General features: G+C 31.2%; 1 protein-coding gene across 1 annotated transcript; it reads left to right on the top strand.

The window, feature by feature from the left end:
- The first annotated feature begins 11,316 nt into the window (after window positions 1-11,316).
- On the top strand, window positions 11,317-15,207 carry LOC107861661 (probable GTP diphosphokinase RSH2, chloroplastic). Its single transcript, NM_001324818.1, has 6 exons — window positions 11,317-12,416; window positions 12,507-12,692; window positions 13,332-13,792; window positions 14,055-14,213; window positions 14,293-14,644; window positions 14,777-15,207. Exons 1-6 carry the CDS (start codon window positions 11,718-11,720, stop codon window positions 15,083-15,085), a joined length of 2,166 nt encoding a protein of 721 aa, NP_001311747.1. The 5' UTR covers window positions 11,317-11,717; the 3' UTR covers window positions 15,086-15,207.
- Window positions 15,208-17,415: the final 2,208 nt, after the last annotated feature.

Genomic DNA, 17,415 nt, shown 5'->3' with positions numbered 1-17,415 from the left:
TATCACGTTAACTATAATCTTTGAATATAAAAAGAACAAATTATTGTGGTTTTGACATATTTTCTTAAAACTACAGTAATAAGTGTTCATTAATCGATGAGATGATTATTTCTCTTTTTATAATATGATGAGTATTGTATAGTATTCAATTATAAATCTAATTTTTAGCGTTGAATAGAATTGTGTCTGCAGACTCTAGTATATATGTCATACTTTAAGTTTTGTTTCAACAAAATAAAAAATAAAAAATTGTAGCCAATACAAAAGGAAAAAAGAATATATTCATACTATTTTCACTCTATGAAATATAATCTAGAGAGAATCTAGTTGTTATCAAATAAAGAATTAATCAACAAATTGATTTTATAATCAATATGTCTTGATGACCACATATTAATATTTTGAAGTCACTCCCATCAAATCAATGTGAAATTTTTTGATGTGAATCTGAATTTAGTCGAACTCCTATGTGAATATTGAACTTCGAGCGGAAAGTTTTAAAAAAAAATATAGTCACAATTATCGCATAGAATAGATATACAAGAATTTCTTATAGAACAAAAATCAAAGAATAATAAAAGATTAATAAAAATAACATAAAACAAAAATTTGAAATTTATGAACCTCATTACTACAAACATTGACTATCCATAATTTTGATATGACACCATGAAAATTTCATTTAACTCCTTGACAATTGAAAGAGATTATACAAGTAAAAAGGAAGAACAAAAAGAATAATTGGATTAATTGCAACACAAAAATCAATAAAAACTGATAATTTTCATTCAATATTGATAATTTTCTTTTTTACGTAGTCCAAAGGTTTACCTGATTACACCTTATCATTTGAGGAAGCTGGCACGGACTCAAAACTATTCTAAATATACCATATATTTTCTTCGTTTCGTTTTAGTTGACCCTCTTTTTAAAAATATTTGTTTCAATTTAGTTGTCCCTTTTGATGAAATCAAGAGTATTTTGTTATGTTCTTCCAATACTACCCTCAACATTAAATGACTAAACAAATTATATTTATTTAAATTTATATTTTCAAAGCATAATTAATAAGACTAATTTGGTAAAATAAACCCCTAATAAATATTTTCTTAAGGGGAGTGTCAAGTCAATAAAAGTCAACTATTTTGAAACGGAGGGAGTAATTAATTTCTTGAGGTTTTAAATTTATGATATCTGTATATGAAAAAGTGGTAATGATATCTTCAATGGACAACACTAACCCTTGCAAAGTGATCAAAATAAGTTGCTAGTTACGTCTAGCAAATATTATAATGTATTACATAATTTAAAGATGAGCCTAATTAGTACCGTAAAAAGCTTATTTATTAGCATTAGGACTTTTATGGAGAAAAAAATCTTGTAGAAAGAATATTATTTGGTTTGAATTTTTAGTTTGAGAAAAAATAGTTCTTCTTCTTACCATATATTTTAGAATTCCTTAAATATTAATTCTTCTAATATTTCTTACCATATATTTTTTCTTACCAAATAATTTAGGACTCTTCAATTTTTAAAATATATTACTCTCTTACCAAAATATTTTAGGACTCCTTAATTTTGAATATCATAAAAATAAATAATAATTAAAGAAAATAAGTGAAATGACAATTTTGTCTATTGCAAAGTCTCTTAATAAAGGCAAAAAGTTCAAATCACTCTTTTAAGGATTTTCACACTTTTATATATTATAGATATAGTGTATACATGTTGTATGTATATTGTTTCAAGTGGTATTTTAAGTGGTATAATATGTAATGTATAATATGTTACCTTTAATATATTACTATCAAACTTTACACTAAGTAATAAACATAACAAACATATATACACAGAATGAAAAAATAAATATCTTTTAAGTTAAAATACAACGAAAACATAAAATATATGTTCGAAACTTCAACTATTATAATATTAAGTAGCATACATTGTAATCTTGTATATGTGTTTCCTAAAGTACTATAATATGTAATGTATATATCTTTCAACTTTCAAGTGCTATTTAAAGTAGTATATATTCTATATGTATGTGTTAATATTTTCTATGTTTTCTAAAGTAGTATATATTTTGTGTATATATGTTGTATGTATATTATGTAGAATAGTATATATATTGTATTGTACATATATATATGCATATATTTTCTATAGAATATAAACTAGTATCTATTTAAAGTATACGTGCGTATGTGTTTTCTAAAGTAGTATATATTCAGTATATATATGTTGTATGTATATTATGTAGAATAGTATATATATTATATTGTACGTATATATGTACATATATTTTCTATAGAATCTAAACTAGTATCTATTTAAAGTATACACGTGGATGTGTTTTCTAAAGTAGTATATATTTAGTGTATATATGTTGTATGTATATTATGTAGAATAGTATATATATTGTATTGTACGCATATATTTGCATGTATTTCCTATAGAATCTAAACTAGTATCTATTTAAAGTATACACGCGTATATGTTTTCTAAAGTTGTATATATTTAGTGTATATATGTTCAAAGGCGGCTCAAGCAAATCTGTGACCTAAGGCAAAAATCAAACGGAGGCCTTACGATTTTAAGAAAAAACAATTATTTTTATAATGTCTATTTTTAAAATTATATAATCGTATTTAATAATTCTTTTTTAATTAATAATATAGTCAATGCATTAAAATGTTTTTACTATATCAAACTCTTAAATTTTTTTATATAAAAAGTTTATTTTTTCTATAAATAGTATTTAATATATTTCTTAAAATTTGTAATTTATTATTAATAAAATAAAAAAAAATGAGGCCCTCAATTTTTGGGGGCCTTAGGCGGACGCCTTTTCTCCGAAAAGGTTGAACCGCCCCTGTATATGTTGTATGTATATTATGTAGAATAGTATATATATTACGTTATACGTATATATATGCATATGTTTCCTATAGAATATAAACTAGTATCTATTTAAAGTATACATGTGTATATGTTTTCTAAAGTAGTATATATTTAGTGTATATATGTTGTATGTATATTATGTAGAATAGTATATATATTGTATTGTACGTATATATGTGCATATATTTCCTGTAGAATCTAAACTAGTATCTATTTAAAGTATACACGTGTATATATTTTCTAGAGTAGTATATATTGAGTATATATAAGTTGTATGTATATTATGTAGAATTGTATATTTATATTGTATTGTATGTATATATGTGCGTATATTTTCTAAAGAATTTAAATTAGTGCCTATTTAAAATATATACGCGTATATATTTTCTAAAGTAGTATATATATATATGTTGTATGTATATTATTTAACGTTTTCAAAATATATATAGGTGTGTATACGTTGAAAAAAATATGAAAATATGATTTATTTTTAAAAAATTTGACCGATTTTGACCTTTTTTTACCGGTCTGGACCGAAAAATTCCTAAGTGGGCTGGTTCCGGTCCATTTGAGCACATTTTACTATTTGGGCCCGGACCGTACCAGACCGTTTACAATGACCCGATACCGAAACCGACCCAAAATTGGTAAATTTTCACGGACTGATGTCGGTTTGACCTGAACCGGCCCACTTAACAAGTTTAGAGCGTGTGAGGAAAAAAATATTTGATAAGGGGTAAATATATGTCAGTTAAATAGAGTAAAAATCGTGTAAGGGGGCCATAGGACTCCCGCAAAATTCAGGGTGCGTAACTACAAATTTCGCCTAAGTATAAATATTTTTCGCACATTTTTCTCTTAAAATTTAAATATTTCTTTGTTGAATATCACAAAGGAGCAAAAATAATATATATATATATATATATATATATATATATATATTATTGTCAGATATGGAATAACAATACAAGTTTAACATATGAATGAAGATTTTGAATGTGAATATTCATAAACAAAGGGATCTAGTTTAGTGATAGATTCAGAATTTTTATTAAGGGGGTTCGAAATATGAAGAAGTAAATCAAAAACATACAAAGAAGTCAAAAAGATTAAATATCTGATATATATACATAAAAATAAGGGTTAAGTCATCGATAACCACCTAAAGTTGTTATGAAAATTCACTTGGACCCCCCGACTAAGACTTGTACCAATCAGACCCCTAATCCACCCTAAATTTGAACCATTTGAGCATTTTTTTTTTGTCAATAAGCTAAAACCACAAAGTGTGTTCAAATGACTCCCTCACCCCTACCAAGCTCTATCCAACCTTGTTATCAAATGAATCTAAGTATTTATTTATTAAGGAATCATACGCTACCTTGCTATCAAATAAACCAAGTATTTATGTATTTATTAAGGAATCATATGTGTATTGTAATAGGGTTGGAACTTGTATAGTTGAATGAATATTTGATATATGTATAGCTTAGCTTGCACGTTTAGCAAAAGAAAGTTCCTACGCCATTATTACTTCCTATTCACGCAAAATTATTATCCCCACACTCGCAACCCCATCATCGCTACTAATCTAACTATTCAGTGCACTTTCCTTGTGGGAAAATTGTTTCTTCTTTTTTCTCCATTTTATTATAGTCTGTTAGTCTCTAGTTTCAAATATGCTTATTTTTAGAAAGTATTTTTTCCCAGGATTAATTTTTAAAATACTTTTGTAAAGAAATGATAGTCCAGTGTATTAATACTTTCGTTATTTGTGAAGTCTGAAAAAGGATCGAATTATAAGAATTTATTGTATCAAGTCTTATCCTGCATTTTTCGCAAGAAGCTGTTTTCACTTTAAAAATATTTTTATAGAGTATGTTTGTTGTTTGGTTAATCATTTCGAAAAACATTTTTGTAGTATTAGAATAAAATATTGTATTAATTTGGTCAAGGATCTAAAAGTGTTTTTTGAAAAAAAAAAACGTTATGTTGTTATTCAAAAACACTTATATATTCTGCCCCTCCAAAAATAAATAAATAAATAAATTGATCACCGACCTTTACTTTTTAAAATATTTTTTTTTATAAAAAGTATTTTGGATTTTCTAAAATTTGACCAAATAAGTTATTAGTATCAGTTTGAGCATTTCTAATAAACTCCAAATAAAGTATATGGTATTTTATATCTATGCTTCATCTAGTAAGTTCCTTGTGAAAATCAAGCATATGATGCTACTCTACTTAACAACCATTATCCTTCATCGTGGTATGCCTGTATCTTAGCTGATTATGATAATCTAATTACTACAATTGAAGTGAGATATTATATTATATTTAAAGAAAAAAGTATGTTTTGTGTTTGCAAGCCCAATTGATATACAGTACTTGCGTAAGCTTCTTGACTTTCATCACCCAATTATCTTTTTCATCACATAATTGGTAAAAACACAAACAAAACCAAACTTCGAATTACTTGACAAAAAATAAATAAAAAATCTCCATATACCAACCAAAGAATAGTTGTAATTAAAAAGCGAAAAAATCATTAAACAGTGACAAATATTTGCGAAAGTTTCTACAAAAACATCATTTGATACTGACAGATAAATCACAATTACAGATAATTGGGAGCACATTGAAAGAATTAACGAACAAATAAATATAATGAACGTAATATTACCATAAATCTTAGTACTTTTTAGGTTGTAATTAACTTGAATGATATGATCATAAACCACAAAGGCTAAATGATCATACAACATAAAAACCAAACTGACATCACTTTATCAAATATCAAACTAATATTAAAATGTCACTTATAGCTGTCAAATTGGAAAATCAAACTAATTAGTATATCACTTACTAGATTTTTTATTTTTTTTTTTAATTTTAAAAAGAGACAATTAAAAGAAAATGCAAAGTGGATGGCAGGCAAACTACAATTAAAAAGAAAAAAACAATACTCTCTTCACCGATATTTAGTTGATCATTTTCTTCTACATGCATGTTAAGAAAAATCATAAATACGAAAATAATTTTATTAATTTATTTTTAAAAAATCTTCTTGAGAACTTTACATATAAGTGTGACCACTTTTAAAAAGAATTAACTGCAAGAATAATATGGGAAACAAATTAATTAATACTTTCTTGATTTAGTAAGATGAACTCTAATATAAAATAATTATTTTTAATTAGATGATCAACAAATATGAAATAGAAAGAGCAGATGATTATGGATCTTTTCCGCCTCAAAATAAAAGTCCAATTGACATGTGCTTTTACTAACTTTAGAAACATCAATTACAACTTTGATTTAGACGTAATTAGCAAATAAAGTATGCACCAACTGGCATAGCATATCGCTACAATGAAGCATAACAATAACAAATTTAGAGACAGATTTATGAGTTTAATTTATAAGATTTTTATTATTGACCAATATGTTTTAAAATTATGAGTTCATATATAATATTTATTGATATTGAATAGAACTTTACACATAAATTTATATTTTACGCCGATAATACTGAATTAAGATGATCAAATATCATACATTGAATCTGCCCTGGTTCAAATAGCATGCCCCTTTAATGAATGTATTACAATAATTGTTAATATATGAATCTGGCTACAGTTAATTTCATGCTTTCTTTGTTACTAATTTTATGTTATAGCATGCCATCAAGTTAGGCGGAATTGTCGTGCTGTGCCAATAATTTCATGAATAAGAGCAATAAACTTTGTCCCATCAATTTACAATTTACGTTGAATTTAAATGAGTTAAAATGAGCTGAATCACAATAGGGGACTGTCTATTCATGGCTCATGCCCAATAATTAGTGGAAGTGGGATAAGTCAAGATTAAATAATTAATAGATCTGCGTGCAATGTATAATTATCGCTAAGTTTAATTTTTTTTTTTTTTTTTTTTTTTTTATTGTAATTCGCTTAGTTACTAAAAGAAATTATCATAGTCAAGTTTTTTTTTATGACAAATGGACTAAAAGAAATATTTAAATATATTGATAATGTTGCTAAATCTGAAATCCAAATTTTTAGATGAGTTTAAAATAAGCTGAATTTATAAATGAACAGAAATTTTAATTCGCCCAAACTCAAATAAGTGGGACTAATCATATATTTTTGGTGCTAATTTTTGTTCATGAATATGCATGTCCACTTTTTTCAGCTGGGTTTAATTGGTTGTAGTGGCAATGACGAATTACATAGATGTATCTGACTTTTTGTGTCACCTCTATTTTTTTTTTAATATATATATATATTTTAGATTTTCCATTCGATATCTGTATTGGAGCCTGACTAATTCAAATTCACGTCGAGTAAGGACCCATTCAGGAGGTAGCGCTCCCTACCAAGAATTTTTTCATACCCATGGCTAAAACTCGAGACCTCTGAATTAAGGGAGAAACAATCCACACCCACTCTGCACGACATCCTTTGGTGATTTACATAGATATATTGACTTTTACATAATGTACATATTCTATGATCTATTAAATAAAGAAAATTATAAAGACTTATAATCTGCAGGCCAAGTCGTCGGTGGATAGGGAAAAGTTCCATACACAGAAGAGTTAACTTGTTGAGTATTTAACACATGTATAGAGGAGTATAATTCCCTGGAAATAGGAACTCAAATCCAAAAAGAATTAAATTCATGACCCCTATTTTAACCCCTCTAACAGCTTGGTCAATTGGTTGTATGTGTTTCATTTTCAGAAAGTTTGTTGTCTTTCTTGTCTGCTTTGCTGCCTTCCTTACATGTTCCATGCACATTTTTACACCGCTAAACATCAGCATCAGCAACCTACATAATTCGAAATTTGGAAGTAGCAGTGGCGGAGCCAGGAGATTTACTAAGGGGATTCATAAGTAAATATATGAACTAACTAAAAGAGATTCAACATCTAATATATATACATAAAAAATAATTTTAATCATATATATAACATAATTTTTCCCTGAAGGGGGTTCGGATGAACCCCTAGGCAAAGGGTAGCTCCGCCCCGGAAAGGAGTATTACATGCACAAAAAGAAATGCGTACTACTCTTTTCTTTAATTCTCACTTATTAGTGTTCGATAATGATATTGAAATTCAGTTAAATTAAATTTGTAATAAAAAGTTTTACATTTTAGATAAAACATTCTGCACTAAAAATTATTTTAAATTCATAGTTCTAACCCGGAACTTCGATTAAGGATGAAGGAGTACTTAACACTCCACTATAATTTTTAATCTCTTGTTTAATTTAATTTGTTTATTTATTTACTTTTTGGTTTATTTTTAAATTTACTCATACAAAGTTTATTCTTAAAAGATGTCTTTTTATGATAACTTTTAAATTCTATTTTTCACATAATATGTTTAGTGTTAAAAATTAAATAATATTTTAATATATTTTATGTGTCATTAGTGCAATCTCAAAATGCAGAGTTTTTTTTTTATAATTTTATTAAATTTTATGTTAAGTCAAAATCAAACAAATAAATAGATAAAGAAAGGGTAGTCCTTCTATTATCATGAATTTTTTTCTTCTCCAAACAGTATGAAGAAGTTGATAAAATGCGTACTTTTGATCACGAACTACTCCTTAAATTATATCTTTTCCCCAGCAAACAATTAAATGCGAAGTACGGTAGGCATGCCGTATTGTTAATTAAATATAATATTGTTAATTAAATATATATTTTGCTCATCGATATCATTCAATCTCAACTGTATTCATGGACTTTCACTTACAAGTTGATCTCATTGCTATGTTTTTTTTTCCATATAGGGTGTGTTTGGTATGATGGAAAATATTTTTTAATTTTTTTTTGTTTGATTGTAATGAAATGATGGGAAAATACTTTTCACAATAATTTATTTTCCTTCGTTTGATGGAAAATGACTTTTCTCATGGGTCAAGGAAAGTCACTTTTCAGAAAATGATAAATGAAACTTATGACTCCATCCCCATCTCTTTTCCCACCTCAACAATACTCATATTCACATGGATAAAAAAAAATTTATTTTTCTCAAAAATTTATATTACTCGAAAATATTTTTCATTGTGCTTTACTTTAATTTTTCACTGCTTGAAATAAAAAAAAAGTGAAACTCGAATTTTTTTCATTTCCAATGTTCGTTGAATGTATTGTTATTTTCATATTCATAGAGAAAAATTTACCTATGTTAGTTTTGCTAATTGTATATTTCATTTTGTCATCGATGTAACTTGTTTCACGAGGTTGAATAAGCTTGTCGTTCCGTTATATTTATATTGATCGTAGTATCTTGAGATTGTATTGACAAAATGTTGAAAAGTATCTGCTATATTTGCTAATTAATAGTTGCTTCAATTTAGTGATTGTAGTATTTTAGAATTCAATATTGATATTATTTGTTATGTTTAAATTATTTCTTACAAATTGTTGAGTTGTCAGAGACATTGATATACTGACTAATAGCTAGTAGTAGTATTTTCTAAAAAATATTTTTTCACTCACCAATCAAACACTAGAAAATATTTTTCTAAAAAATATTCCTTACTCACCTACCAAATACTATAAAATATTTTTTAAAAAATATTTTTCACTCACTAACCAAACATGAAAAAATAAATAAAAAATTAATTTATTTTTGAGGAAAATATTTTCCATCATAGCAAACACACCCATAATCTACAAGTCTATCCGTACTCCAGCATAAAAAGAAAAACATTTAAGATATGTAAAAAATGACTAATTTGAGTGGGCTGATCATAAATTAAATTGACGTACAGTGAGTGAGACAAGTAAATAAGCTGAAGGTAGTCTGGTAGATTCGAAGTTGGACACGTGCTCTGTTCATAAAATTCAGAATCTAAACCAATTCCAATTCGAATTCAATAGTCAGATTGCCACACTTATGGCCGCCAAAAATATCGTCCAAGTGTTACGCTGCCACTTCTGACCACGTGTTTCTCTCTGTTACATTTTACACGCCACGTTATACCATTCTCACTCTACTTTTGAATCGTTTTTACGTGGAATAGGAGATAATAGTTTTGAGATAAAATATAAAATTATTTTAATATGATTTAATTTGAAATATTAAATTAATTTTAAAATTATTTATCACAATTATAATATGAAAATAAATTATCTTGTATATACATCTCAATTTATAGAATAATTTTAAAAATAACTTTATTTATTTTATCTCCACGCCTCCTTGCATTAACCGGTTCAATTTTCGGGTCGCGAAAATGAACCCGTCCTTGTCGACTTGCTACACCTAACACTCTTTCTAGATGCAAACATCGAGACGGGGACAAGTTGGATTCGTTGAATTGTTAGTTCGCAAAAGCATGTTATCGAATTTACCCTTGTAGTTTCCTCGAAATTACTTGCTTTTTTCGCGGGACCCGCTTTGAAATTCCCGCATTTAATGGGTGACAATTGACGGCTCGGATTTTCCATTTATGTTTTCTCCGATAGATCGACGGTTAATATCGTATCTTCTTAAATCAGGATTTGGATTTGGATTTTGTTAATAGATTCATCAGAGGAATCCTGAATATTGGCCCCCCATTCACAACTTGGGAAAAAAAAAGATCTAAACACACTTATCCACAACACACAGCAAGAAGAAAATAAATACATAAATAAAAATTAAAAGAGAAAACACAATAGCCAAGTTGCTTTTTTTTTTTTTTTTTTCCAGAAAATGAAAAATAAAAAACTACATAGAACCTCAAATTTAGGAATATAGAATACCATGGACTTTTAAAAAAGAGAGAAGCAGTCATAATACTTACTAATAATTGAAAAGAAAAGAAAGACGAGTTTAAAAGTATTGGATGAAGTCATCCAATTACAATTATTGAGTTAAATATTTTACTTAATAAAGCTACACATGACTAAAGACGCATCTGGTTCCCGGTAAATAGTTAAATGGTTTACTAATACTAATTAGTCCTAATCTAAACACTAATAACCTTATCTTTTAGTATAAGGATTTAACTATTTAAATTTGCATAGGAAGTATCTAGATGCAAAGAGGGTTAAATTTTCATATGAATGCATCATTAGCTAAATAGCAGAGAAATGACACACTAAATACAGTCCCAAATCTTATCCAAACACTATTTTTCATTAATTTAATCATCTTATTCCATCCATCCAATTCTAACATTAAAATAATAATCTTAATTTTAATACACTGAAAAAGATCTTACCAATAAATTAATCAAAAACTCTAAACCGGAGAAACAAACGCCATATTAAAAGCACGAAATTTCCCGTAATTTCAGAGACATCTTGAGGCTATTCCGGTCATTATACTTTCCGTATTCCTGGCCCCTAAGCAACCATAAAAAGAAGCAAAAGTGTGTAGAATATCAACGCAAATAGTGTTATTAAATTTTTTTTTTCTCAGAGTAATTGGAGAAGAAAGCAGAACAATTCTCTCTAAAATAAATAAAAGAGTCAAATTCAGTTCTCCAGTGTCTTCAATTCTCTCTTCCAATAAAATTAATTTGAATATTTTGGAGTTTTTTTTTGTGAAAAATTTTATTTTTTTTTCACTTTCCCCATTTTTTGTGTGAAAAAAAATCACTCAGATCTTCATAAATTTGTTGTATATACCATAATTATCTCGAAAAATCTTAGATTTAATAGGTTATTATACATTTATTCAGGTTTGATTTGATTATTTCCTTGTTACGTGACTCGAATTGTACACATTTTAGGAATTAGGGTTTGCAATTGGTGTAAAATTTGGAATCTTTGTTGGTAATTTTGGGAATTTGAGCTGGTGATTCATGGCGGTTCCGACGATAGCACTTTACGCAAGTCCACCGAGTAGTGTGTGTTCCACGCCGTATCAATGTCACTCACACGCTTCGTATGATTTCGATTTGAACGGTAGATCAACGTCGTCTTCCTCGTCGACAACCTCGTCGTCTCAGAAATCGATTGTTGGTGGGTTATCGTCTCTGTTCTCTTCGCCGACCGTGAAGGCGAATTATTCAACTGGTACTGAGGATTTGGGATTGGGATCTTTGTGGCATGATAGAGGTGATGAATTGAGCAGCTCGTTCCGCGGCTCGTCGTTGAAAAGGGATCATCAGAGTCCAGTTTCAGTGTTTCAAGGACCTGTTTCATGTAGTACTAGTAGTAGTGGAATTGGATCATATTCAAGGAGTCCTCCGAAGAGAATTGGTGGGGATGTTTGTTCAATTCGCTCTGGGAGTGGTGGATTGTTCAATGGTTTTGTTAGGCACGCTTTGGGATCCTGCGTTGATCATGATCCGGCGACTTTTCAGGTGCTGGACGTTGATTCTGGTTCATCGGGGCTATTGGATGAGCTTACGTTTAACATGGAGGAAGGGTTCTTGGAATCGAACTCTGAACCTTATGCTAAAAATTTGCTGTTGGGTGCACAAGCGAGGCATAAAATCTTTTATGATGATTTTGTGGTGAAGGCATTTTATGAGGCTGAGAAAGCACATAGAGGACAGGTGATTGTTTTTGCCTAACTTTTACCAATTTCGCTCGCTATTAGTCATGGTTGTTTTAGTGTTGACTTATTGTATGTATTGGTTTTCTAGGTGCGAGCAACTGGCGATCCTTATCTACAGCATTGTGTTGAGACTGCAGTTTTACTAGCAACGATTGGTGCTAACTCAACGGTTGTTGCAGCTGGACTTCTGCACGATACACTTGATGACACGTTCATCACTTATGACTATATTTTCCGGACGCTAGGTGCTGGTGTCGCTGATTTGGTTGAGGGGGTATGGAGATTGACTTGTTTTATTCTTGTTTTCCTTATCTGAAGCTATCTGTTATTGACACTGTTACATTACTTTGGGCATTTAATAAACATGGACACCTGTCTTATTTGTAATAGTTAATTTCCATATGCAAAGGGTGTTTCAATTAATTCTCAAATGTTGATAATTGGCTTTTCTTTAGGATTTTTATTAGTAGACATTTGGACAGTTCGTAGGTTGAAGTTGAAAAAAAGAGTGTTGAGCTAAAGTTTAGAAAGAATATTTCAAAACTGAGGTTATTTTTGTGTAGTCATTTCACTCTGAAAAAAGGTTGTAGATTTGTGAGGGCAATACAATAGTTCATCTGAAGTAGTACTATCTATGCACAACAAGTTTTGAATCTTTTATTAGTATTCCGTATGTGGATGCTAGCAAAAAACTGAACTTCAGTCTTTGCAATTATTGTAATATTACTTGTGGCCAAATGGGATTAATTGGGTATAATTTTTACTCCTGAGCTTAAGAAAGTTCGGGGCTCGAGTATATCTTTGATTAGTGAAACGTTAAGAGATCACAGGACCATCGAGCATCTATATTCGTGTACGTTCAATGAGCGTTCCCAAGTGTTACACTTGCTTTAACTTGAATCATTTCCTGCAGGTGTCGAAGCTTAGTCAATTGAGCAAGCTTGCGCGGGACTTCAATACAGCTAGTAAAACTGTTGAGGCAGATCGATTACACACCATGTTCCTTGCTATGACCGATGCCAGGGCTGTTCTTGTAAAGCTAGCTGATCGCTTGCATAATATGATCACTTTGGATGCATTACCACCGATGAAACAGCAAAGATTTGCGAAAGAAACTTTGGAAATCTTTGCTCCTCTTGCTAATCGCCTTGGCATCTCAACCTGGAAGGAGCAGCTGGAAAATCAATGCTTTAAACATCTTAACCCGGATCAGCACAATGAGCTTTCTTCAAAACTCATGGATTCTTTTGATGAGGCTATGATTACCTCTGCCGTCGGGAAATTGGAGCAAGCCTTAAAGGATAAATCTCTTTCTTATCATGTGCTTTCAGGGCGTCACAAGAGCTTGTACAGCATTTACTGCAAGATGCTGAAGTAATTTCTCTGCTCATTTAATACTCTTTATCAATGGATTTGGCTAGTCAGCCAATTCTTTAGAGCTTGTAGTTTGTAGATAGAAATTCTGTTTAGGGATGTAGTAATTATCATCATACCCTATTAAATATGATGATAATTACTCGTCAAGTGTCATCACACCATTGAAACTTTTGGAAGCCTTGTGCTTTCTGTGCATGTTACTTTCTTACTGGTGTTGCCTTGGGCACAGTTGAGGTAATAGTATTTTCATATTCTACAGGAAGAAGCTTAATATGGATGAAGTCCACGACATTCATGGGTTAAGGTTGATTGTTGAAACTGAGGAAGACTGCTATAAAGCACTTCAAGTTGTTCACCAGCTATGGTGCGAGGTACCTGGGAGATCCAAGGACTACATAGCAAAACCCAAATGCAATGGGTAAGCAACTTGAGAGACTTGATTCTGCTGTTCTTTTTTCTTCTAAGATTTTGCCCCTAATATTAATGTGTTATTTTAGGTACCAATCTCTTCACACAGTTGTTCTCGGGGAAGGCATGGTGCCTCTTGAAGTTCAGATCCGAACAAAAGAGATGCACTTGCAAGCTGAATATGGCTTTGCTGCTCATTGGAGATACAAAGAAGATGACTGCAAACACTCCTCTTTTGTTCTTCAGATGGTGGAGTGGGCGCGTTGGGTTGTCACCTGGCAGTGTGAGACAATGAGCAGAGACCAGTCATCTGTTGGCCACACTGAATCCATTCAGCCACCTTGCAAATTCCCTGCTCATTCTGAAGATTGTCCGTTTTCTTGCAAGCCTGATTGTGGAACTGATGGGCCTGTTTTTATTATTATGATCGAGAACGATAAGGTCCGTCTATTATCATTTTTGCTTCCGTACTTATTTATTTGTGAATGCTGAAATTTGAAGAATTGACAATCATGGTGTCATTGGAAATGCTAACTATCTGAGTGTGTTTTTAACTCTGTTTCTGTTGTGCAGATGTCTGTACAAGAATTCGCAGCAAACTCCACCGTCAAGGATCTGTTGGAGAGAGCTGGCCGTGGCAGCTCAAGATGGACGCCTTATGGATTTCCACTGAAGGAAGAGCTAAGGCCAAGGTTGAACCATGAACCAGTTAGTGACCCCAACTGCAAGCTAAGAATGGGAGATGTTATAGAACTAACTCCAGCTATACGACATAAGTCCTTGACTGAGTACAGGGAGGAGATCCAGCGAATGTATGATCGTGGTGTAAGCCCACTTCCTGCTGCTGCTGCCGCCAATACTGTAGTTGGGCTAAGGAGTTGACAGTTTTATGATTTGCACTTTGTACATAATTACAGACGATAAGCATTTGTACAGAACAGTCCTGGTTCTGTTTATATAATTGATTAGCTAACTAATTTATTACAGCTCTTGATTTTTTTGCACTTTTTTTTCCAGCCACGAAGATTTCCTTTATTTTCAGTTATACAGTTTGATGCTTGTTCGTTTTCTCTCATAAGAATGTGTGCTACTTCCTCAAAGAGGGATTTATCTTTTTATGAAAAGTGCAAGTTAAATACTCCTGTTTTCTGCAATTAAATTACCGGAGACAACCTCTCTTCCGGTAATGTCGGGGCCTATGTACTACTTATTTTAGATCCAACTTGTGGAATCGCACTAGGTATAGTGTTGTTGATATGGTTGAATCATGCCCGACATGTTTTCCAGGATCTGTACATGGATGGATAAAGTTAGAACAGTTTAGATACACACCCAACAATGCCTACTGCTTGTTTGAAGGGCTGTAATTTGTCATGTTATTTTTACAAAAAAGTTGATCACAGTTCAGATACACCCAACATTACTTACAGCTTGTTTGGAGGGCCGTAATTTGTCTCTGTTTTTTTATGTAACGATATTTAACGGTGATCTCACTGTTATCAGATACACCCAACATTGCTTACAGCTTGTTCGGTTCTATCTCTATATATATTTTATGTAAGTGCTACCATGCTTTGTTTTTATTCTTTTGTACTCTCAACGATGAAAAATAACAATAATCTATTCAAACATTAATATTCATGAAGATAACAAAGTACAATATACTAGGTTAAGTTTGGATAAGGCTAATCCAAACAAGTTTCAGCATGCTCACAGTAGTCAGTACTCAGTTCTAGTGACTATCATCTCCAAATTTAGCCGATAAGCATGATCATCTTAATGCAATCCAATAGATTCAAGGACATTCATTTCCACAAGTAATGTTGCATAGAACTCTGCCACGATAGCACACATAAGAGCATCACCAAAACACCAGCAAGTCCCCAAGAAGAAGTCCCAATCCTAAGCACAGCTGAAGGCCCTGGAGATCCGAAAACCGAAGATGTACTCCTTCCTCCTTGTACTGATGCCGATGAACAAGTGCTTCTAATTGCAACAATCAATCCAGCAAGTAACACAGGCAATAGAATTCCCCCACAACTCCATCTCGTCTCGTAGTAACTGCTCTCTTTCTTTCCTCGATCCACATACAATGGCGATAGAACTATAGCCGAAACAAGGGCTAGAACCATAGCTACTACTCTGTTCGAAGAATATTGGTATGAACATGAAGCATAGTTATCCATGTTGATCAAAAGGTCGATTTCTCGTTTGTGCCAAGAGAATAATCAACCGTCAATAGGATCGATGATCGTTCAAGTTTACATTATTAAGTTACATAGTGTGAGGAATATATAGAGGAGCAAGATGAGCAATCAGAGGAATGTAGGTGGAAAGTGTAGGATTTGATGATAAAAGTGACCGAAAACAGCCGTCCAAAAAGGGAAACATGTCCTGGAAAAGAGAGAAGATTAATTATACAGAATAATCCTTGGGCAACAAGAAGAGTCAAAAAGTGAAGGAGAATGGTGAAGTAAAGTATATATGTGAGTGGATCTTTTTAACTTTTCCTTGAAAAAGATGTTCACAATTCTGTTTTACTTAAAACCGTGTAAAGGAGAAAGAGCTGGCAGCGAGTATTCACTTGGCTACTTTTGTGCTATTAGCATGCACAAGCGACTAGATTGAGGAAAAAAAGAAAGGGAACTCTTTTCACATTCTTTCGGGAGGATTATCACAGATTCAGAATATTGACTGGTATTCTAGGATGAATGAGAAGGTGAGTCTTTGAGTAGCTCCTTGGAAACAGCAGTATCTTGTCGGTCACGCACAACGAGAGTTTTAGTCCATCGGGCTGTCCAATCTTGGATGAATGAGACCCCTCTAATCTTAATTAGAAGTTTCACAAAAAACTCATCTAGAAAGGGCAATGTCCTTTCCAAATCCAACTCCAGGGCAGATCCCAAAGCTCGAGTATCTTCGCTCCAATTAGACAGACATGGTTGTATATATGGTCAAATCAACTTCCTTATTTTCCAAATCTTTTAATTCACTTGGTTGGTTCTCACGCTTAATTACTAGGGATAAGTTTATGACTTTCACGTCCCCGTCAATGATTAAAGAAAATGTGTTATCTTTGTGAAAGCTTTATTTCATATTTGATTCCTTCTGAATCATGTCATTCTTTATTATACATGATGATGGGCTTGCACATTGTTGTTTCATAACAGAAGGAAATAATAGTAGTATATCCTTAGCTGGATCAGACCAAC

Source organism: Capsicum annuum, chromosome 3 (genome assembly GCF_002878395.1).
Source record: "Capsicum annuum cultivar UCD-10X-F1 chromosome 3, UCD10Xv1.1, whole genome shotgun sequence".
Lineage (NCBI taxonomy): Eukaryota > Viridiplantae > Streptophyta > Magnoliopsida > Solanales > Solanaceae > Capsicum > Capsicum annuum.
Note: the sequence above shows the minus strand (reverse complement) of the source record. Positions and strands in the feature narration are given on the sequence as shown.

Coding starts and splice junctions, on each gene's coding strand:
- LOC107861661 (NM_001324818.1), top strand. CDS start 11,718: ATGGCGGTTCCGACGATAGCACTTTACGCAAGTCCACCGAGTAGTGTG. Junction 12,417..12,506: donor AGAAAGCACATAGAGGACAG/GTGATTGTTTTT, acceptor TTGGTTTTCTAG/GTGCGAGCAACTGGCGATCC. Junction 14,645..14,776: donor TTATGATCGAGAACGATAAG/GTCCGTCTATTA, acceptor TCTGTTGTGCAG/ATGTCTGTACAAGAATTCGC.